The following is a 23,004-nucleotide window of genomic DNA, read 5'->3' as shown; positions in this document are numbered from 1 at the left end:
CAGAATTGTATGAAAGTGGTTCTGAAACAGCAGGATTTGCTGACATTCTTGTAAGTAGCAGTGAGATGTCCAGAGTCCCTTCCCCACATCTCACAGCCCAGTGGTTCCCTCTCTCACAGCCTATCAGAAAGGTTATGACTTAGAAAGGCAGTCTGGTAAAGCTGCTATCACTGCAGGACTTAAGGAGAAAGTACTTTGAATGGAAGGTTGGTAGAAAATTGAGATATCTATGGGTAGGAGTGAGTGATAAGGAGCTCCTTCAAGGGGGATAGTGAATAGTTGATTAAGCAAGATTTTCAAAGGGATGAAATTCAGGGAAAGGGGACTGGCTGGCCTTCTGTGGGAGAGATTTCTTTTCATATATGAAGAGAGCACAGATTAATGAAGGTATTTGGAAAGGCACACTGGGAGATATTGAGACAAGGATGACACAAAAGGTTTGGGAAGAGCCACATAGATTTGAAACAGCCTTATAGGGAATCATAATAAAAACACCCTTCCTCCCTCTCACTTTTCTACTATATGTTATTGTTATCTTAAAGAATGATACTGTACATTTACATAATATGGGTCACAAATTTAACCCCAAATTATGTGATTTTAAAAAATTAGTTGCTAATACTTTAAAATTTAGCAATTTTTATTTAAAAAAGTAATCCTATTTAAGAGCTCCTTCTTGGAAGATTGCATCATGCTATAATACTGCACATATATTGCTGAGTGTAGCCAAGTGCTGGGAACCTTCTTTAGATGGGGTAGGTATTCCATAGCCCCTTTCACTGATTTCTGTTACCTTCCTAACCTGGTAGTCATTTGAGTTTAACATCCCTAATAAAGTAACTGTCTCTTGAGTATCAAGAAACCGAGGTGTGGTTATTATCTATATTTTTCAGAAAAGGAGTGTAAGCCATCATGGGAACCTCAACCCAATCTATAGATTGAGAGTTTCAGAAGAAGTGAAGTGCCACTTAAAAAATCACTCCTAATTGGCTGAATCCCTCTGGTAAGTGTTCCTGTACCTTCCAGGACCATCCAGATCCATCCTCATAAACTCATCTGGCAAGGTAAAACCACTGTCACTCAGGGGTCTCCTTTGGTATCTTCCAAAGACCAAATCATCCTGAGATGAATGGCCTGCTCAGATTTGTTTATCTACTGTACTTTATTGAATTCAAGTTTCTGACATATAGTTTGATGTGCCATTGACTATGAAATACAAATCCAAGCAGGTGCCTTACTTCTTTTATTTGTATAATAGTTAATATAGGAGTATCAGTTGGTGATTATCCTATTTCAAGGAATAATTCTTAAATGTGACTCGTTAATAATTTATAATTCATTTCCATCTAACTGTCCACTGAAAATCAATACTCTGAGAATCATTAAGTATGCTGTATGATCACAAGAAAAAAGTCAATTAGGAAGAGCTCTAGACATATTCTTGAAAATATTTAACTAGTAAAATCATGTCACTCAAATGTGATTAAGAGCTGTTAGTTTAGGACTAAGATATGACTATTAAAGAGTCTACACCAGGATAACAACCCCTAAGAAATGGCTTCTAGTTAATTAGAAGGAATTTTTCCTAACATCTAGCTATCTTGGTCTCTTTCATGCAATTTCTGGCATATGGACTTCAATTTTGGGGGGTTATTTTATTTCTAATGAAATTACTTCAGTTCTAGGAGGAAGCTCGTAGGGTTTGGTTTGCTTGTGTAGTTTCTCTTCTCTTCTCTTCATAATTTCCCTGAAGTGATTTCTTTCCTCTAGCTCTTTGTCTTTACGTTCTTGGGCCTCACATATTGCATCTTCTTTCTGTCGAATCTTTAGCTCTTCCTGCCACTGTCACAGAGAGAAAGTGTCATTTACATATGATTTTCCATGAAAAAATGAAAAAATATTTCAATTTAGCTTCTCAAAATGCAGATTCTATATCCAATTATCTTCTCAGTTTTTCTCACAGATATTCTTGAGGAATTTTAGCCCACCCATAACTGGAAAAATATATAAGCCCTCTATTAGAAAGTATACAAGTCTCACTCCCTCCCCCCCAAAAAAGAAAGAAAAAGAAACCAATAGTCCCTCTTAATGTTTCTAATAATAATAAACTATTCAAAGGAAGAGATAATAGGGTTTACATTTTTATATTACAAAGGAATTTCAATTCTTAATCAATATTGGTATTTACATGATAGCATGGAATCATAAAATAAAAAATCACGCCAAAGCAAAACAAAAATAAAACCCAAATTAAAGTGAAAGGCAAAATTGTGATACTATTACATATGAAGTAGAAAATGAAACTGATGGGCAGACAAATGCTGATTCTGCAACAGACAAATACAAAGACTTCTAAGGGATTCACCTGAATTGAGTGTGTTAATTAATGACAATGACAGCATTATGTGGAGGCAAAAGTTCTAGGACTCAGTAGTTGGAAGTAAGGACCGCAAATCAACCAAACATCATTATGAGGATCCTACTTCCCTTCTACTATCTTTAATGAAGGAAGTGGTGAAAGAGGTGGTAATCTGTCTTCAAGCCAGGTAAAAAAGTTCAGGACAGAATGACCCTTGGCATGAAATGTTGGAAATTCCAAAAGACACTTCATACCCTTGCTTATTTCTTATTTTATTACCCTCAGCCCATCCATACTCACAGACAACCAGACTATGCTTAATGATCTATCAATTAACTTATAAATTACTGTATACTAGTGCTCTGGATTATAACTATCATTTGGGGTATATAGATATTAATAAGCAGGACTAAACCACAGAATTTACAACAAATCTCTCAACCTTCCAAAGGCATTAAGTTTTTTTAAACATACTGAGAGTAAATATTAAATAAAAAAGTTTAATAAAATCATATTCACTTTTTTCCAGTTAAATTTTAAATACAAAGTTAACTTGATAATTATGATACCCATCTGTGACATAATTTTTATCATATAACTAAATAATAATACTGTTTGACAAAACTACTGATTTTACGTTGTAGCATAAAAGTGGTAGTTGGTGTAATAATGACAGTATCTATAAACAAAGACAACTAATCTACCTTATATGAGAGATTTCAGTGTACTTCATGACCTTGATCTTTACATTGTGAAAAATCAACAGAGGATTAATTCTTAAAAATTTAAACACATTCTATATGCCATTTAGTCCATACTATATTCTAAGAAAAACAGAAAATAAATACTTTCTCTCCTATTCCAACTCTACTCCTAAAAAAGAAGCAGTTATAAAATGATTTCATAAGAAATCATCAACTAAATATAGCTCAATGGAGTAAAGTGTTTTAAGTGAATGGCCTTGTATGGCCACTGCTTGTTTAACTCATATCAAGAATAAAGTGATTAAAGTCCTTCTAATATTTCAAGGGTAAAGAATGGTCATCAAAAATTGAGTCAGAAGATTTTTGTTCCATTTTTAAAACTACACTGTAAAAGAATCCACTGTTCAGTGTTCAATATCAGATCTTTGTCACAAGAAATCAGTACTAATTCAGGAAACAGGATAAAGCTAATATTTCACAAATTACAGAAAGCCAGATTTCCTGGAACCCAATAAAGGCACTGAAGTATACAGATAGCACAGTAAGATACAATTAAGTTTGGCAAAGCCCAATCATGGCTTTATTTTAAGTTCCACGTGTTAATGCTTCAGCCTCAGAACTACACTTTCTAATTCAAAGTGCCTTTAAAGAACAAAGCTTTTGCTGCTAATTTAAGAAAGTCAGTCTTACATGATGGTCAATGATTCTTGCCAACTCTTCATCAGCCTTGGTGAAGAAATCTGGGTAAGAAAACAGGGGAAGTTCTGATACAGAAGGATGTTCCCTTCAAAAGAGCACAAAAACAGATCCAATATTAGGTATAGATATTCCTTCTCCAAGGAATATATGGGTTTGCAAGTCATTTCATACTAAGCATTTTGATTCTACCTTGTTAACATTAAGTACTTTACTTATTCTTTGTAGGCTATTATCTATAGCTTTTAGTTTCTGTAAGCCATTTTGGGATACCTAAGCTGACATTTTGAATGGTAGGGAATGACATGCAGTATGAGAACTAGAAAATAATAAAAAACTAATCTTCTTCTAGGAGGTATAAATACTACAGCTGGTCAGTAACACAGGAGATATTAGGAAATGAAGGGTTTAGGGAAGCCTGAAATAATTTGACTCAATGGGGAGATGAAAGTAACCATAGTCTTACATAACTCCATGACCCTGGAAGTTCTGGTGAAAGTCTAAGCTTAAGAATTGATCTAAGATATACTAAAAAAAAATAAAAAAAAAAAAAAATGTTTGATTTCAGTACTTCTCCAAGGTCTTTGTAGTGCAAAGGGTGAAACTATGGCAGACAGTTTAGCAACAGCTCAATAGAAGTGTTGGCAGTGCAAATCTAGGCCCTAAAGTAGTGGAGATTTAGTGTTAAGCTGTCCGCTTAATAGGTGTATTATGTTAAAATTATGAAGAAATGATTGTGAGTCCAGAAATATGTAAAGCAACAAAATGGTGGTAGAGAATATGGTTTTAAAGGAAAGAAAGAGGGCGTAAAGGAAAAGCCCTTAGGCAGGAAGCTAAGATGAGACATAGCTCATGAAAATTTCCCATATTCATAAAAGTCTGATCACTTTTTAAGACTGCAGTGTTGTACATATATTTTTTTGCAATTTGCTGCCTATACCATTTTAGCAAGCTTTATATTTTTGACATCCTATGCTTCCCTCATATCACCAGGTCCTCTTGCTTTATGCTTCTCAAATCTTTCCATTTATCTTCATCTCCACCATCATTTCCCTACTTTAAGCCATCATCTTTCATTTGGACCAACACTTCCTTTTGGGAATCCCTGCATCTACCATGCCTCACCCTTTTAGTTCTTGTCTGTATACAGTAGCCAGAATTTTTTTTTCAAAATACAAAGGGTATCATGTCAATCCCCTACTTTGAACTGTTCAATAACTCCCAATTAACTTTAGAATTAAAATCCCATTTGTTGTTAAAGAAGCCTGACGTAGACTGTGCAGTTGGTAAAGTGGCTTTGCATGTTTTCTCCAGTCTCACTCCTCTCCCTTCTTGGCCTAGGTTTATGCATCCCTAGCAATGGGCTTTTTTGTAGTTGCTGCAGTGTACCTTGCTCCACCCTACTATGGTTTGTTTGCATGTGCTGTCATCCTTTCTTCAGTGCCCTTCTCCCCCAACTCTCTCTGCCACAGGGCTGGCTAATGCGTACTTATCCTTCTGCTCTCTGTTCAAGGCCCACTACCATAGCTCTCAATCTTCCATGGGCCTTTCCTTCATCATACTTACCTCAGTTGTAATTTTATATTCATCTGTGCATCTGTGGGAGTTTTCTTTTTCTCACTTTAGTATGAACTACATGAATGTGGGGACTTTCATTTGTTTGGTTATTATTGGTCTCCCCAATGCCCAGCACAGTGCCACTAGACACTCAATGAATGCTTGCTTGTATGTTTGGTGAATTATTGAATGAATAAATGAAAGCTGTGATATGCTTTAATCCCCTTTACATTCCAGGCAATCAGTAGGAGTCTACCAGATAGCACTGTCATGTCAGTAGAAGTGTCCAGGACAGCAAGAAGATGGCAGTCTCAGGAGATAAGTCACAGAATGAAGCTAACAGCAGGAGTTCAAAGGAAAACAACTCAAGTGGTAGGTGAGCAGGGAACATATGTGGACCCCTCTCCCAACTCCTAAGATTCAGAAGCATTGTGGGGCAGAAGAGCAGTGGGCTTCCCATTGCATATACAATAGGAGTCTGCACCATTCTATTAAAATATTAAAGGAAAATACAATCCTAGAATGCTGGGAAATTGGGGGACAACTGGGGGCTGAAAGTTGGGTTAACTATATTCATTCAGTAAAATTTGGGTACTTCTGACATTCAAAGAATTGTGCTAAATGCTGTGAAAAGATAAATAAGGGGTGCCTGGGTGGCTCAGTCGGTTAAGTGTCTGCCTTCGGCTCAGGTCATGATCTCAGGGTCCTGGGATTGAGCCCCCCCATCAGGCTCCCTGCTCAGTGGGGAGTCTGCTTCTCCCTCTCCCCCTCCCCCTTCCCATGCTCTCTCGCACCCTATCTCAAAAAAAAAAATCTTTTTAAAAAAAGATAAATAAGACAGAACTTTTAAATTATTTAAAGGTTGAAAGTATTCACACGAGTTGCCTCAACTCCTTCCTGAATTATAAAAGTTAAAAGAAATGCACCACAATATAAATAATATTAGAAATCCTTTAAAATGGGAAGATTAAATGGATATGTTTGTGCATCTGTGATTTTTAGTTATCTCTGTTGAATGTTTGTACTAAAAAAGAAAAATGTGTAGTTATTTATAATAGAAGGCAACATGAGACATTCAGTGATATTAAACAGAAAAATATAGTAAAATTGTTAAGTGCTTGGGCTCTCTAGTCAGATCTCAAAGCAAATTTTCATTCTGCCACTTAGTACTATTTAATCCCTCTGTTCCTCAATGTCTTCATTTTTAGTATAAAAAATAATAGTACCTGCCTTGTTATGTTTGTATGAAGATTAAAAAGGATAAGGCATAAAGCTTGTTTGATGGAACAAATACTAAACAAGTTCAGCTGTATTATCCTTATCAGCAGCATTATCAAAAGAATGTAGAGGAGGAAGTCATGGCTTTTGGCTGGTACTTAAAAAAGAAGAAAAAATAAGAGAAAAGAAAAAAGGAATAGAGGACAAAACAATTAAATCATTAGTGAGATGTACAATTTTGATGTTTGGAGTTAAATGAGAACTGGAGAGAAACCTGTCAGAAAGCTGTTATATAGCAATCCTAGGTTTGCCATAACAAATTACCACAAATTGATAGGCTTAAAAAAATCCATTCACAGTTCTTGAATCCAAAAGGCCTAAATCAAGGTGTTGGCCGGATTGGTTCCTCTGGAAGCTCTGGGGACATTCCATGCCTCTTTTAGCCTCTGATGGCTGTCAAATCCTTGGATTTGGCATTCCTTGGATTATGGACGCAACACTCCCATATTTCTCTGTCTTCACATGGCCTTCTCCTTCTGTGTCTCAGTATGTCTTTTCTCTTTCTCTTGTAAGAACACAAGGACACTGTCATTGGATTTAAGGCCCAAATGAGCAAGAGGGCCTTAACTATCCCTTAACCTTGACTAAACTTTAGACAGGCTTCTTCCTGACCCTAGGCCCCTGGCCATCCCTTTAAAATGCAATCAATCAAGAAAGACAGTGCCCCTATCTTCTAGTCTCTGTGGTAGAGTAGGAGCCTAAGTTAGAAAGTGACAGAGAGCAAGCACAGATGACCACTTCACATTGACCACCCTCTCCTCTAACATCCTCTGGTACTTTTCCACTACCTTACCTCAGCACTTAAAAATCCTCCTGTCTTGTTTCAAGGGAGTTGAATTCAATCTCTCTCCTCTATTGCAAGACTTGAATAAAGTCTTCTTCGATTTCCAGTGCAATTTTTCTTTAACACCCTATTTCAAGATGATCTTTTTTATTATTATTAAGTTTTTATTTAAATTCTAGTTAGTTAACGTATAGTGTAGTATTGGTTTCAGGAATAGAATTTAGTGATGCACCACCAAAATACAACACCCATTGCTTATCACAAGAAGTGCCCTCCTTAATACCCATCACCTATTTAGCCCAACCCCACCCACCTCCCCTCCATCGATCCTCAGTGTTTTCTCTATAGTTAACAGTCTCTTATGGTTTGCTCCCCTCTCTTTATTTTTTTCCCCTTCCCCTATGTTCATATGTTTTGTTTCTTAAATTCCACATATGAGTGAAATCATATGGTACTTGTCTTTCTCTGATTGACTTATTTCACTTAGCGTAATACATTCTAGCTCCATCTATGTCCTTGCAAATGGTAAGATTTCATTCTTTTTAATGGCTGAGTAATAGTCCATTATATTATATATATATATACACACACACACACACACACCCATCCCACATCATCTTTATGCATTCATCAGTTGATGGACATTTGGGCTCTTTCTATAATTTGGCTATTGTTGTTAATTCTGCTGTAAACACTGGGGTGCATGTGCCCCTTTGAATCAGTATGTTTATATTCTTTGGGTAAGTACCTAGTAGTAAAATTGCTAGGTTGTAGGGTAGTTCTATTTTTAACTTTTTGAGGAACCTTCATACTATTTTCCAGAGTGCCTGCACCAGTTTGCAGTCCCACCAACAGTATGAGGGTTCCTATTTCTCCACATCCTCCCCAACATCTGTTGTTTCCTGTGTTGTTAATTTTAGCCATTCCGACAGGTGTAAGGTAGTATCTCATTGTGGTTTTGATTTGCATTTCCCTGATGATGAGTGATGTTGAGCATCTTTTCATGTGTCTGTTGGCCATCTGGAAGTCTTTTTTGGAAAAATGTCTATTTCTGTCTTCAGCCCATTTTTCAACAGGATTACTTGCTCTTTGAGTGTTGAATTTGATAAGTTCTTTATAGATTTTGGATACTAACCCTCTATCAAATATGTCATTTGCAAATATCTTCTCCCATTCTACAGGTTGCCTATTAGTTTTGTTGATTGTTTCCTTTGCTGTGCAGAAGCTTTTAATCTTAATGAAGTCCCAGTAGTTCATTTTTGCTTTTGTTTCCCTTGCCTCAGGAGACATGTCTACAAAGAAGTTGGTATGACTAATGTCAAAGAAGTTGCTGCCTGCATTCCCCTCTAGGACTTTGATGGTTTCCTGTCTCACATTTAGGTATTTCATCCACTTTGAATTTATTTCTGTATGTGGTATAAGAAAGTGGTCCAGTTTCATTCTTCTGCATGTGGCTGTCCAGTTTTCCCAACACCATTTGTTGAAGAGACTGTCTTTTTTCCATTGGACATTCTTTCCTGCTTTGTCGAAGATTAGTTGACCATAGAGTTGAGGGTCCATTTCTGGGCTCTCTATCCTGTTCCGTTGATCTATGTGTCTGTTCTTGTGCCAGTACCATACTGTCTTGATGATTACAGCTTTGTAATAGAGCTCGCAAATAATGAATCATGGAACACTACATCAAAAACTAATGATGTAATGTATGGTGATTAACATAACATACCAAAATTAAAAAAAAATATATGTCTATGTTCATGAAAAATAGCCATCACTGATTTTTTCTTGTAACACCTTTTTCTGGTTTTAGTATCAGAGCGATGCTGGACTCATAATATGAATTAGAAAGTGTTACCTTTTTTGTAGAGTAGATATGATTTCTTCCTTAAAGGTTTGGGAGAATTCATGAATCCATTTGGCCCAGTATTTTCTTTCTTGGAAGGATTTTAACTATGAATTCAATTCCTTTATCTGTATTAGTCACGTTACACTCATTTCTTCTTGAATGAACTTTGATAGTTTTACCTTTCAAGGAATTTGCCTATTGCATCTAAGCTATTCAATTTATGGGCATTAAATAGTTTGTAATATTATATTATATATTATATTATTATCCTTTTAATGTCTGTAAGATCTGTAATGATGTTTCCATTTTAATTTGATATTGATAATTTGTAGCTTCCTTTTTTTTTTTTTTTAACTTGGTAAGTCTGGCTAGAGGTTTATCATTTTTTTGATCTTTGCCAAGAACAAGGATTTGATTTCCATTTACTCTGTTTTTTCCACTTTCAATTTCATTTATTATTGCACTTATATTTATTATACTTTCTTCTACTTCAAGTTTAATTTGCCTTCCTTTACCATTTTCTTAAAGTGGAAGCTTAGATCACCAATTTGAGATATTTTGTTTTCTAATATGAACATTTAATGTTATACATTTCCCTTTAAACATTGCTTTAACTGTATTTTACATTTTACATTCTTTAACTGCATTTAACATTTAAAATTTTTGTTTTCTTTCAATTTAAAACATTTTCTACTTTTCATATGACTTCTTTTCTCATGGAATTAAGGTACACACTTCTAAATAACCCAAGTATTTGGAGATTTTCCAGATACCTGTTACTGTTTTCTAATTTAAGGTTGTTTTTTTTTTACAGTCTTAGAATAAACTTTCTATGATTTTTATTAAATATGTTATGATTTGATTTATGGCTCAGAATATTGTCTATCTTGGTGAATGTTCTATGTATACATGAAAATAATTTATATTCTGCTGTTGTTAGTTGGAACGTTCTATAATGTTTATTACATAAAGTTAGTTGATAATGTTTCAGGCTCTGATATCCTTACTAATTTTCTGCCTAATTGTTATATTAGTTGCTGAGAAAGAATTGTTTAACTGTGTAAGTATTATAGATACTTCAAATTCAAAGTATGGATTTGTCTATTTCTCTCTTCACTTCCATTATTTGCTTCATGTATTCATAAGTACATGTTTTAGCCCCATCCATTTTTAGGACTGTTTTTTATTCTTAGTGAATTGATTTCCACCCCTATCATTTAGTAATGTCCTTTTTTAGTTTAGCCCTGGTAATATTTTTTGTTCTGAAGTCTATGTCACACTGCTTAAGGTGTTTATGTTTTATAATATTGGCCTTTATTGCCTTATGGAATTAAAAATGAGTCTTGGTTTTTATAAAGTGAAGTTGTGAAAGAACTAAACAGGCTGACTATGACGAATAACTCAGATGAGGAAACCAAGTCTCAGAGAGTTCAGACAAGGTAAGAGAGGCTCCAATGAGAGTCTGAGATGAGGAAATTAAAGTGCTGAGAGGCTGCAGGCTGTGTTACAACCCAGATAGTGGCAGAGCCACAGCTAAGATCCTTATACTGGGTCATCTCTAGTTTCACCCAAACTAAAAACATGTTTGTCAATGAATTTGCTCTTAATGAGCACCTTATTATCGAAAAGTTCTAAAGGTAAACAGTAGAGATTCAAAGTCAAGTATCTTATGCCTGGGATTTTCAGAATGGGGATTCCACTTCGCTCTGGTAATAAATTACAGAGAACAGCTCATTGTGCTTCAGGTAAATGCACCAAAAGAAATTGTAAAGTCATTTCCATTTTGTATATTCTGATCTCATGACATCAGTGAAATAATCAGTATGTGGTAGCAATGTGACCCTCAAATAAAGTCAGTTCCAGTTTTTGGTGCAATGGCTTTATGAATTAGCTATTACTTTTTGGTTTTTTACACATTGAAGAGAGTAAATGCACGCATTGGGGTACAGTGTTTTCCATTATATTTGGAACTGAACACTGCCCTTTATCACTTTTGCAGGAGAAAATATGATTGACAAGTGCAGTTGGTATAAAGTCATTAGTAGATTGGTCTTTTACTTTTTTCTTTCACTGGCATCATCCTTCTAACCGATTAAACAGAAAATTAAAACACTAGGCTACATATTGGGAAGTTCTTTTATCAAAATATCTTTTTATTTCCTGTCCTTTCTTCCATGTTCTCTTATTCAAATTGCTACGGTAATCTTGGAATTTTTATAGCTGTCCCTTTTAAGGTACATTTTCAGAATTTGCTCAGAGAAGACTTGATGGAATCTATTTTCAGTCTCAGTAGGAGAATCCTAATTTGCATCTCTTCATGGGTTGCTGTGGCCTAAATTGATCTACATTGACCTAGTTCATTTTAAATCAATTCAAGTTTTTTTGTGTGTGCACACAGAACCAACTACTACCTGTACTTAGAGGCTGCAAAATCAATCCCAAGGAAATTTAAGCAATCTGAATGGGTTCTTCAAATAAAAGTATACTGTATTGTACTGTTCAAAATTGAGAAGGGCACTGAGGTGAAACTAAGAAGTTAGAAGAGTTTAATCAACCAACTAGTCAAAAATTGTATCAGTTGTCTGTGATAAAAAATACATTTTGTTCCTCCTAATATCTAATTATTATTGTATCATCTGATGTCATTATTATAAAAATCAGTTCTAATACCATGTTATTATATTTCTTTTAAGTATACTTAATTTCTTTTAAGTATTCTTTGTGGCAAGAGGGACAATTGTTATTCTCCTACAGTTGTAAAGATTGCACTAGGCTATTTCTTAAAGCCAAGATTCTGTAGCCAGCTTTACTTTAGAAGTGAGATGTTAAAAAAAAAAAAAAAAAAGTAAACTGAATAAGGGTCTTTGGTAGTTCACCTTGCTAGAACATGCTATGCTATTTAGCCAGAGTCAACAAAAATAATGGAACTTCTCTCAGTATTTTAGCACTTGCTTGTAAACACATTTTCTCTTAAGTAAGCTGAACTATAAGGAGATAATTATAATTCTTATTGTACTTAAAAAAAGATCCCATACTGGAAATATATCACATTGTTGAGCTTTAAAAATACCAAATGTGCAATAAATGCTGTTCATAAATGACTATAATATTAAGTATAAATAATAAATGCTAGGAAGGTAGGGCTATAGGAGTTCTTAGAAGGGAAAGAAAACTTCTCACTGGAAAGAATTAGGAAATGTTTAATTGATAGTAAGTCACTTCCACAATATACCTGCACTTGTGCTAAGTATGGAAGAGTGAGGGTGAATCCAAGAGTTGTATACTTTAGCAGATTGAATGGGCAATAGATTGTAAGATGAATCAAAAGTGCAGAGATTTGTGATAAGATAATTTAGGAGGCTATTTCAAAAGTACAGGTGAAGCTTGTGAAACATGAATAGAGAGTAGCCAGTAGAGATGAAGACCAGGTAGAAAAATGAAAATATAACTTGAGGCCACTATTTGGATTTGAAAAGCAAGAGAGGGAGAAGAGTAAAGTAACCAACTAACTACCTACTAACTAACTAAAGCAAATCAGAGATGTTGAGCCTAGATATTTCAGAGGTTCATAGTGCTTTTACCAAAAAGAGAATAAGAAAGAGGGCCAAATTTTAGAAGGATCCATTAAATTCTTAGCCTTTAAAGGCTAAGGTAGATACTTATTTGATTACTGATGAATGACACTAAATTACTTCAGTTTTACACATACTGTACTGAGTTTTTGGCGTCACCAAGATGTTCAGGTAGAGGTGCCCACCAAGTAGTTGCAAAGGGAGAAGCATGGTAGAGAGGTAATAAAAACTTCCCAGGGAAAGGCAGTAGTTAAATCCACATGATTAAAAGGAAGGAGGTAACAGCAAGGAGAGAAAACTTTGGAACAAAGAAAATCCAGAGAAGACACAACCACAGATGGGGGAGGAAAACTACAAAGAAAAAATGTGTTAGGGCGCCTGGGTGGCTCAGTTGGTTAAGCGACTGCCTTTGGCTCAGGTCATGATCCTGGAGTCCCAGGATCGAGTCCCGCATCGGGCTTCCTGCTCAGCAGGGAGTCTGCTTCTCCCTCTGACCCTCCCCCCTCTCATGTGCTCTCTCTCTCTCCCATTCTCTCTCTCAAATAAATAAATAAAATCTTTTAAAAAATTAAAAAAAAAAAAGAAAAAAATGTGTTAGAAAACAGAGAAGCAGGGGCGCCTGGGTGGCTCAGTTGTTAAGCGTCTGCCTTCGGCTCGGGTCATGATCCCAGGGTCCTGGGATCGAGCCCCACATCGGGCTCCCTGCTCGGCGGGAAGCCTGCCTCTCCCTCTCCCACTCCCCCTGCTTGTGTTCCCTCTCTCGCTGTGTCTCTCTCTGTCAAATAAATAAATAAAATCTTTAAAAAAAAAAACAGAAGCAATTTTAAAAGGGGGTAGTTAGGCAAAGACAGAGATATGGATATGATATGTTAAGAACAAAGAAAAAAGGTTAAAAACCAGTTAAATTTATTTTATTTTGCAGAAGGTTTTTTCTTTCTTTCATTAACTTCTTTCCTTTCTAAATATTTATGGGCATGAATCCAGAACAGTATGTATCATCAAAGTGCAAATTGTCTATGATCATATCTCCTTGAGATAATTGCTGTTTAATTTGGCTTATTTCCTTCCAGTCACTTTCAGTATATGTGGAAATAGTCAATGAGAATGCATTAGTTGTCAAATGTGCCATTTGTCAATGTAACATTATGGTCTTTGAACTGTTTAATGATTTCTGCTTAAAATTCAAATTTGTCTGAAAACAGTGTTGCAACTCACCATATTTTAATGTTTGATTTTTCCTAACAAATCATTTTCATTCCTTTTTTTTTAATTTAATCTCATTTTAACAGTTTCTTCTCAGTTACACTTAGTTTAATTTTTCCTTTGGCTACTATGGAACTAATGGCATTTACTTTTATTGTTATAATTTATATGTCTTGTCTTTTTTTTTGTTTTATTTGCTATGTCTTGTATGATTTATTGTTTTTACTGTGTATATTCTCCATGTAGAATTTTGTTATTCCTCTTCTAATTTACTCCCATGATTAGGAAGGCATATATTCTATTTTTAATTCTTTTCATTACATTAATATTTCTCAAAAAATTCTATATATCAAAAATTATTAGGGTAAAAAAATAGACTTTGCATCATAATCTCCTTTTGATTATTTCCCCACTCTATATAAGAGGGGGAATGTAACACATTTTTACTTATTCCTTTTGTCAGATTTTAAAACTATAATGTGTATTTTTGGAGCCACATTAATATTATTTAAGCTTGTTAAATAAATTATAATTTTATTTTTACACAATACTATTTTTATGCAATACTATTTTTATTCAATTTTGTAACAAATGTAAAACAATTAAACTGAAATCTATGTTTAATTTAATTCAATGTTGACTGCCAGTGTTTGTAGAAGTATTAGCTGGATGATAGTTTCTAAAGCTAAATAACAGATCATTGTCTTCAAATAATGTAGAGTCTAATGGCTTTATTTCAATGGTATTGCTCTTTCTTGTTCTCTATTTTGGTTGAAAACACTCTGAAGCTTTGAGTTAAGTCCATTCTTAATCTCTTAATTTAGGTACTTTATAGAAAGGATAAAGGCATTCCAGTGAAGATGGTGGAGTCAGAGGAGCCTAACCGCACCTTGTCCCATGGATACAACTAGATAACAGACACATCAGTGTCAATAACCCAGAAAATGGTCCAAAGACTGATAGAACAGACTCTTCACAGCTAAATGTAGACAAGAGTCCACATCAAAGAGGGTAGGAAGGGTAGAGACCAGGTCAGGAGCTAAATAGACCAGCAGGAATGTCCTCAAGAGAGAGGTACTTTGTAGGCATGGAGAAGGGAGAGAAACAGATCCTCACACCTGAAACTCCAGGCACAGGGAGCTAGAATGAGGAAGATGAATCCCTATAACATTTGGCTTTGAAAACCAGAGAGGCCAAATTTTTGAGTTCTTACAGTGGGGCTTAAAAGCTGGAATTTAAAAAATCTGTAGGCTTCTAGGAAACCTGGGAGGGGAAGGGAAACTGAATCCCCACCCTTAAAGAGACAACACAACAAACAGCCCCACAGAGATACATCACAGAAGCAGCAGTTTTGAAAAATACCTATGGTATATGGGAGGGAGATTTGTTTACTAATGTCAGAGAGTGTGCTGGAGAGGCAAGGATCATTGGGAGACTTCTCCAGCAACAAGGGTTGGTATGGGCCATTTCCCTCCTCTACTTCCCAGCCTAGACACAGGGACAACCTGTGGGAACCACCACAGCACACTTACCACCTAACTTGCTAACAGTGTGAGTCACACCATCTTGTTCTGCAGACACGGCCGTTCCAGCCAGGCCTTAGCTCCAGGTTACCTCCTACAGCACACTGGACAAAACATTGCTACACCCTGCTTCCCAACCCTGGGGATTCTTCAGATCTGCCTAGATCTCACCTGGCCTGCCTAGGTCCTTGGCAGCTACAGATCCTCTCCTGCCAGTGCAGAAATTACTGGCACTGCATGCCCCACCTGTGAAGTTTCATGCTGTTTGATGCTATTGCATCATTGGCACATGCCTGGTCTGACTGAACTTAAGCCCAGGTGGTCCAAGACTGTCCACTAATAGGGGACCAAACTCTGCCCACAATAGGCAAAGAGAGCCATCACAGATAACTGGACTGAAGGCAAAAGCAGCTCAGCCACAACAGCAGAGTGCACACAACACACACACAGGAAACACCCCTGAAGTGCCAGGTTCTGGTGAACAGGGGACATTACACTGCAGGTCACTACAGGATCTCTTCTTCATAAGGCCACTATGTTCAAGTTCAGGAGACATACCTTACTTCCATAACACACAGAAACAGACACAGAGGGAGACAAAATGAAGATTCAGAGCAGTATGTCCCAAATGAAAAAAAAAAAAAAAAAAAGGACAAAAATCACAGCAAGAGACCTAAATGAAATGGATATAAGTAACATGCCTGATAGAGAATATAAAGTAATCAATCATCATAAAGATACTCACTGGATTTGAGAAAAAAGTGGAGGACTTCAGTGAGACCCTTAACAAAGGGACAGGAAACATAAAAAGGAAACAGAAATGAAGAACTCAATAAATGAAATTAAAAATACACTAGATGCATTCATCAGTCGATGGACACTAGATGCAATGTATAGAAGATTAATGGAAGCACAAGAACAGATCAATTACCTGGAGAACAGAGTCATCAAAGGCAAACTAAACAGGAGAGACAAAAAATAATAAAATATGAAAATAGACTAAGGGAATACAGTGACACCATTAAGCATAATAACATTCACATTATAAGGATCCTAGAAGGAGAAATGAGATAAAGGGAACAGAATGTCCTTGAAGAAATAATAGCTGAAAACTTCCATAATCTGGGGAAGGAAATATACCCAGATCCAGGAGGCAGAGAGAGCCCTCAAGAAAATCAACTCAAGGAGGTCCACACCAAGACACACAGTAATTAAAATGGCAAAAAGTAGTGATAAAGAGAGAAATTAAAAGCAGCAAAAGGAAAGAAAACAGTTACATACAAGGGAAACCCCATAAGACTATCCACTAATTTTTTAGCAGAAGTTTTGCAGGCCAGAAGAGAGTGGCATGACATATTCAAAGTGCTGAAAGAAAAAATCTGCAGCCAAGAATACTCTATTGAGCAAAGCTATCTTTCAGAATGGGGTGGGGGGGGGGGAGGTTTTCCAGACAAACAAAAGCTAAGGTAATTCATGACCAGTAAACCAGCCCTACAAGAAATGTTAAAGGGGACTTGAGTGGAAAGGAAAGACCATAAGAAGGAGTAAGAAAATTAGAAGCACAAAAGCAGTAAAATCAAGTATATCTATAAAAATCAGTAAAAGGATTCACAAAATAAAAGGATGTAAAGTATAACCCTATATACCTAAAACATGGAGGTGAGAGAAGTAAAGAATGGATTCAAACTTAAGTGACCATCAACTTAATATAGACTGCTATACGTATAAGATGTTATATCCAAACCCAATGGTAACCACTAACAGATAGACAAACAATAGAGAGGAAGGAATCCAAGTATATCAGTAAAGAAAGCTAGCAAACCATGAGAGAAGAGAGCAAGAAAGGAAAAGAGTAGAACTACAAAAACCATAAAACAAGTAACAAAATGGCTATATGTACATACCTATCAATAATTACTTTGAATGTAAATGGACTAAATGCTCCAATCAAATACACAGGGTGATGGAATGGATTAAATAAAAAAGATACATTTATATTCTGTCCACAAGAGACACATTCCATATCTAAAGACACATACAGATTGAAAGTGAAGGGGTGAAAAAGCACTTATTATGCAAATGGAAGTGAAAAGAAAACCAGGGTAGCAATACTTATATCAGACAAAATAGACTTTAAAACAAAGACAGTAAAAAGAGAAAAAGAAGAACACCACATTATCATAAAAGAAATAATCTAACAAGATACAAACGTTGTAAATATTTATGCATCCAACATGGGAGTACCCAAATACATAAAGCAGCTTATAACATACATGAAGTAGTCAATAACAATAGAATAATAATAGGTGATTTTAACACCCTACTTATATCAATGAATAGATCATCCAAACAGAAAAATCACAAAGGAAACAATGGCTTTGAATGACATATTGGAAGGATGGATTTAGCAGACATGTTCAAAATAATTCATCCTGAAACAATACACGTTCTTCTCAAGTGCGCATGGAACCATCTCCAGAATAGATCACATATTAAGCCACAAAACAGTCTCAACAAATTCAAAAAGATTGAAGTCACACTGTGCATCTTTTCCAACCAAAATGCTAGAAATTAACCACAAGAAAAAATCTGGAAAGAGCATAAATACATAGATGTTAATTAAGTTATCTGATTTGTTAGTATGTAATTGGCTATAGTAATCTGTTATCACATTATGTATTTCTGTGGTTATGTGTTGTATTGTTTTTCTCTTCCATTTCTCACTTTGGTTTTTGAGTATACTCTCTTTTTTTCTTAGCTAATGTAGTTAAAGCATTGCAATTTTATTTATTTTTTGGAAAAGCTGGTCATTACTATTAAAAAAATAACATGCTACCACACAATGTGGGTCAACCAAGAAATCAAAGAGGAAATAAAAAATACTGGAAACAAATGAAAATGAAAACATGACAATCCAAAATCTTTGGGATGCAGCAAAAGTTATTCTAAGAGAAAGTTTATGGCTATATAGGCCTACCTCAAAAACAAAAACAAAAAATCTCAAATAAAAAAACCTAACCTTACACCTAAAGAGCTAGAAAAAGAAGAACACAAACAAAATCCAAAACCAGTAGAAGGAAGAAAATAAAAAAGAGTAGAGCAAAAACAAAATAGAAACTAAAAAAAAAAAATAATAGAACAAATCAATGAAATCAGGAGCTGGTTCTTTGCAAAGATCAATAAAATTGATAAACCTTTAGCCAGACTCATTCAAAAAAAAAGGGAGAGAGAGGGTCCAAATAAAATTAGGAATGAAAGAGATATAACAGACACCACAGAAATACAGAAGATCATAAGAGGATATGAAAAAATTACAAAGCAACAAATTGGACAACCTAGAAGAAATGGATAAATTCCTAAAAACATATCACCTACCAAAACTGAAGCACGAAGAAATAGAAAATTTGAACAGACTGATTAACAGCAATGAAATTGAATCTGTAATAAAAAAAAACTCCCAATAGGCAGATCCTGCATTGGAGGAGACACACACAGCTGACATTGTCTTCTTCCCATGACTCTTACAGCCGTTTCTCTCTTGGCCATAATGGCAACTCTTAAGAAAAAACTGAGTGCACCAGTTGCAGAAGAAGCAACCAATCCAAACAATAAGATCACTGTAGTGGGTGTTGGACAAGTTGGTATGGCATGTGCCATCAGCATTCTGGGAAAGTCTCTGGTAGATGAACTTGCCCTTGTGGATGTTTTGGAAAATAAATTCAAAGGAGAAATGATGGATCTGCAACATGGGAGCTTATTTCTTCAGACACCTACAATTGTGGCAGATAAAGATTATTCTGTGACTGCCAATTCTAAGATTTTGGTGGTAACTGTGGAAGTCCACCAGCAGGAGGGAGAGAGCCACCTCAATCTGGTGCAGAGGAATGTTCATTTCTTCAAATTCATTATTCCTCAGATAGTCAAGTATAGTCCTGATTGTATCATAATTTGTGGTTTCCAACCCAGTAGATATTCTTACATATGTTACCTGGAAACTATGTGGCCTACACAAGCATCCTGTGATTGGAAATGGGTGTGATCTGGATTCTGCTAGATTTCACTATCTTATGGCTGAAAAACATGGCATTCATTCAACTGCCATGGATGCATTTTGGGAGAACATGGAGACTCACATGTGGCTGTGTGGAGTGGAGTGAATGTGGCAGGCATTTCTCTCCAGGAACTTAATCCAGAAATGAGAACTGACAATGACAGTGAAAACTGGAAAGAAGTGAATAAGATGGTAGTTGAAAGTGCCTATGAAGTCATCAAGCTAAAAGGATATACCAATGGGGCTATTGGATTAAGTGTGGCTGATCTCACTGAATCCATGCTTAAAAATCTATCCAGGATACATCCAGTGGCAACAATAGTGAAGGGAATGTATGGCATTAAGAATGAAGTGTTCCTGAGCCTCCCATGTATCCTGAATGCTCAGAGATTAATCAGTGTTATCAATCAGAAGCTAAAGGATGATAAGATTCCTCAGCTCAAGAAAAGTACAAATACCTTATCGGACATCCAGAAAGACCTAAAAGACCTGTGACTTCTGGCTTCTAGGCTATAGAAATTTAAAACTATAATGTGATTAACCATGAGCCTTTAGTTTTTCATCCATATACATGGATCACAGTTTGTTTTTATCTTCCTAAATATATTAATCTGGGTTCACAGAATCAATGCCCATGCTTGGTTTAATGCTTGCAATAGGAGCCCTTGAACAAATAAGATTAATTATTGTACTGTGTTTCTAAAAATAAAAAACAAAACAAACAACAACAACAACAACAACAACAAAACTAAAGTCCAGGACCAGAAGGTTTCACAGGTGAATTCTACCAAACATTTAATGAAAAGTTCACAGCTATTCTTCTCAAACTATTCTAAAAAATAGAAGATGAAGGAAAGGTTCCAAATTCATTATATGAGACCAGAATTACCTTGATACTAAAACCAGATAAAGACACTGCAAAAAAGAGATCTTTATCTCTGATGAACATAGAGACAATAATCCTCAACAAAATATTAGCAAACCAAATCCAACAATACATTAAAAACATCATTCACTATGATCATATGAGATTTATTCCTGTTATGCAAGAGTGGTTCAATATTTGCCAATCAGTCAACATGACACATCACATTAGCAAAACTAAGGATAAAAACCATATGATCATTTCAATAGATGCAGAGAAAGCATTTGACAAAATACAACATAGATTCATGGTAAAAACCCTCAACAAATTAGGGTTAGATGGAACATACCTCAACATAATAAAGGCCATATATGAAAAAACCAACAGTGAACATCAAACTCAATGAAGAAAAACAGAGCTTTTTCCCGAAGATCAGGAACAAGACAAGGACGTCCACTCTCACCACTTTTATTTAACATAATACTACATAGAAGTCCTAACCACAGCACTCGGATAAGAAAATGAAACAAAAGACATCCAAATTAGTAAGGAAGAAGTAAAACTTTCATTATTTGCAGATGCCATGATACTATATATAGAAAACCCTAAAAACTCCACCAAAAAACTAGTGGAACTGATAAATGAATTCAGTAAGGTCACAAGATACAAAATCAATATACAGAAATCTGTTGCATTTCTGTACACTAATAATGAAGCAGCAGAAAGAAATTAAGAAAACAATCCCATTTACAATTGCACCAAAAATAATAAAATACCTAGGATTAAACTTAACCAAGGAGGTAAAAGAACTATACCACAAACAAATGGAAAGATATCTCATGCTCATGAATTGGAAGAACAAACATTAAAATGACCACACTACCCAAAGCAATCTACAGACTTAATGCAATCTTGATCAAAATACCAATAGCATTTTTTTCACAGAACTAGAAAAAATAATCTTAAAATTTGTATGGAACCATAAAAGACCCTGAATAGGCAAAGCAATCTTAAAAAGAACAAAACTAGGAGGAGCAAGATGGTGGAGGAATAGGAGACCTAAATTTCATCTGGTCCCAGGAATTCAGCTAGATAGGGATCAAACCATTCTGAACAACTACGAACTCAACAGGAGATCGAAGAAAAGAATAGCAGCAACTCTCTGGACAGAAAAGCGACCACTTTCTGGAAGGTAGGACGTGCGGAGAAGTGAACCTGAGGCAATATTTGGGAAGATAGACGGCGGGGAAGGGGGCCTCCGTTAGCCGCTACTGACAAGTGATAGAGCCGCAGAGCACAAAATCGGAACTTTTAGAAGTCTGCTCCGCTGAGGGACGCCACTCCAGTGGCTGAGCAGGGGGTGGAACACTCACTGGGACAGTGTGGTCTCAGGACCCTCGGGGTCACAGAAAGACCAGGGGTACCTGAGTGCCACAGAGTTCCCAGGTATCAGAGCAGGGAAGCCAGCTGCAGAGACGGAGCCGAGGAGTGGGCTCTCAGCTCAGGGTTGCCACAAACCGTGATCGTGGCACAGTCGGACACCTGCTCTTCCAGCAGGGACCCAACAAGTGGCAGATCCGGGGAGACTCCCCTTCTTTCCCACCAGGAGGAGCGGCGCAGGAGTGCACTGCAGGGATCTGCTGAGTTTGGAGACTCCACACGGGGTCGTGTGCCAGAGATAGAAACACTCGGTCACAGGCCGGGTGAGCACGGAGTGTGGCCGGAGACTGGGGAGATGGGAGTGATTGACTGCTTTTCTCTGGGGGTGCACTGAGGAGTGGGGACCCAAGTTCTCAGCTCCTCTGGGCGGAGACTGGGAGGCTGCCATTTTCATTCTCCTCCTCCAAAGCTGTACGGAAAGCTTGCAGGGAACAAAAGCTCCCAAGAGCAAACCCGAGCAGATTACTTAGCCCAGACCCGGCAAGGGCGGGGCAATTCCACCTCCAGCAAAGACATTTGGGAACCACGGCAACAGGGCCCTCCCCCAGAAGATCAGCAAGAACAGCCAGCCAAGACCAAGTTTACCGATCAATGAGAATGGCAGAACTCCACCGCTAGGGGATTACAGCACATAGAATTCATGGCTTTTCCCCCCTGATTCGTTAGTCTTTCAAAGTTAATTTTTTAAATTTTTTTTTTATTTTTGAATTTTTCTTTTTCCCTTTTTCAACCAATATCAATCCCTTTATAAAAAATTTTTTTATTTTTCATTTTTAGAGTCATAGTCTATCCCTTCATAGTAGTTAACCTTATATTTGGTATATACATATATATATATAAGTTGCTCTCTCTTTAAAATCTTGGGATATAGTTTCTTCTAACAGACCAAAATATACCCTAAATCTCGTGTATGGCTTTGTTCTAGTCTCCTGCCTGATCATATTCTCCCCTTTTTTTTTTTTAAATTCCTCTTCTTTCTTTTTTCAACCAACTTCCTATCTTATCAATTCCTTTTATAAACTCTTCTATAATTTTCATCTTTACAGTCATATTTCATTGGTTCATCATATTTACCATTATTTTTGTACCTATATACACTTTTATTTCTTTAAAATTTTGGGAGACACTT

General features: G+C 36.2%; 1 protein-coding gene and 1 pseudogene across 1 annotated transcript in view; one reads left to right on the top strand and one right to left on the bottom strand.

Annotated features, from left to right (window-relative positions):
* Window positions 1-1,599: 1,599 nt before the first annotated feature.
* Window positions 1,600-23,004, bottom strand: part of TMEM232 (transmembrane protein 232) — a gene marked incomplete at its 5' end in the record, with an annotated part of 189,213 nt that continues 167,808 nt past the window's right edge. Inside the window, 2 exons of the mRNA XM_078066320.1 lie at window positions 1,600-1,842; window positions 3,754-3,847. Coding sequence (XP_077922446.1) covers window positions 1,651-1,842; window positions 3,754-3,847 — 286 coding nt within the window. The remainder of the gene's footprint in view (window positions 1,843-3,753; window positions 3,848-23,004) is intronic.
* Window positions 19,067-20,161, top strand: LOC118534689 (L-lactate dehydrogenase B chain-like; annotated as a pseudogene).

This window comes from Halichoerus grypus, chromosome 2 (genome assembly GCF_964656455.1).
Source record: "Halichoerus grypus chromosome 2, mHalGry1.hap1.1, whole genome shotgun sequence".
Taxonomy (NCBI): domain Eukaryota; kingdom Metazoa; phylum Chordata; class Mammalia; order Carnivora; family Phocidae; genus Halichoerus; species Halichoerus grypus.
This window is presented reverse-complemented; position numbering and strand designations above follow the sequence as displayed.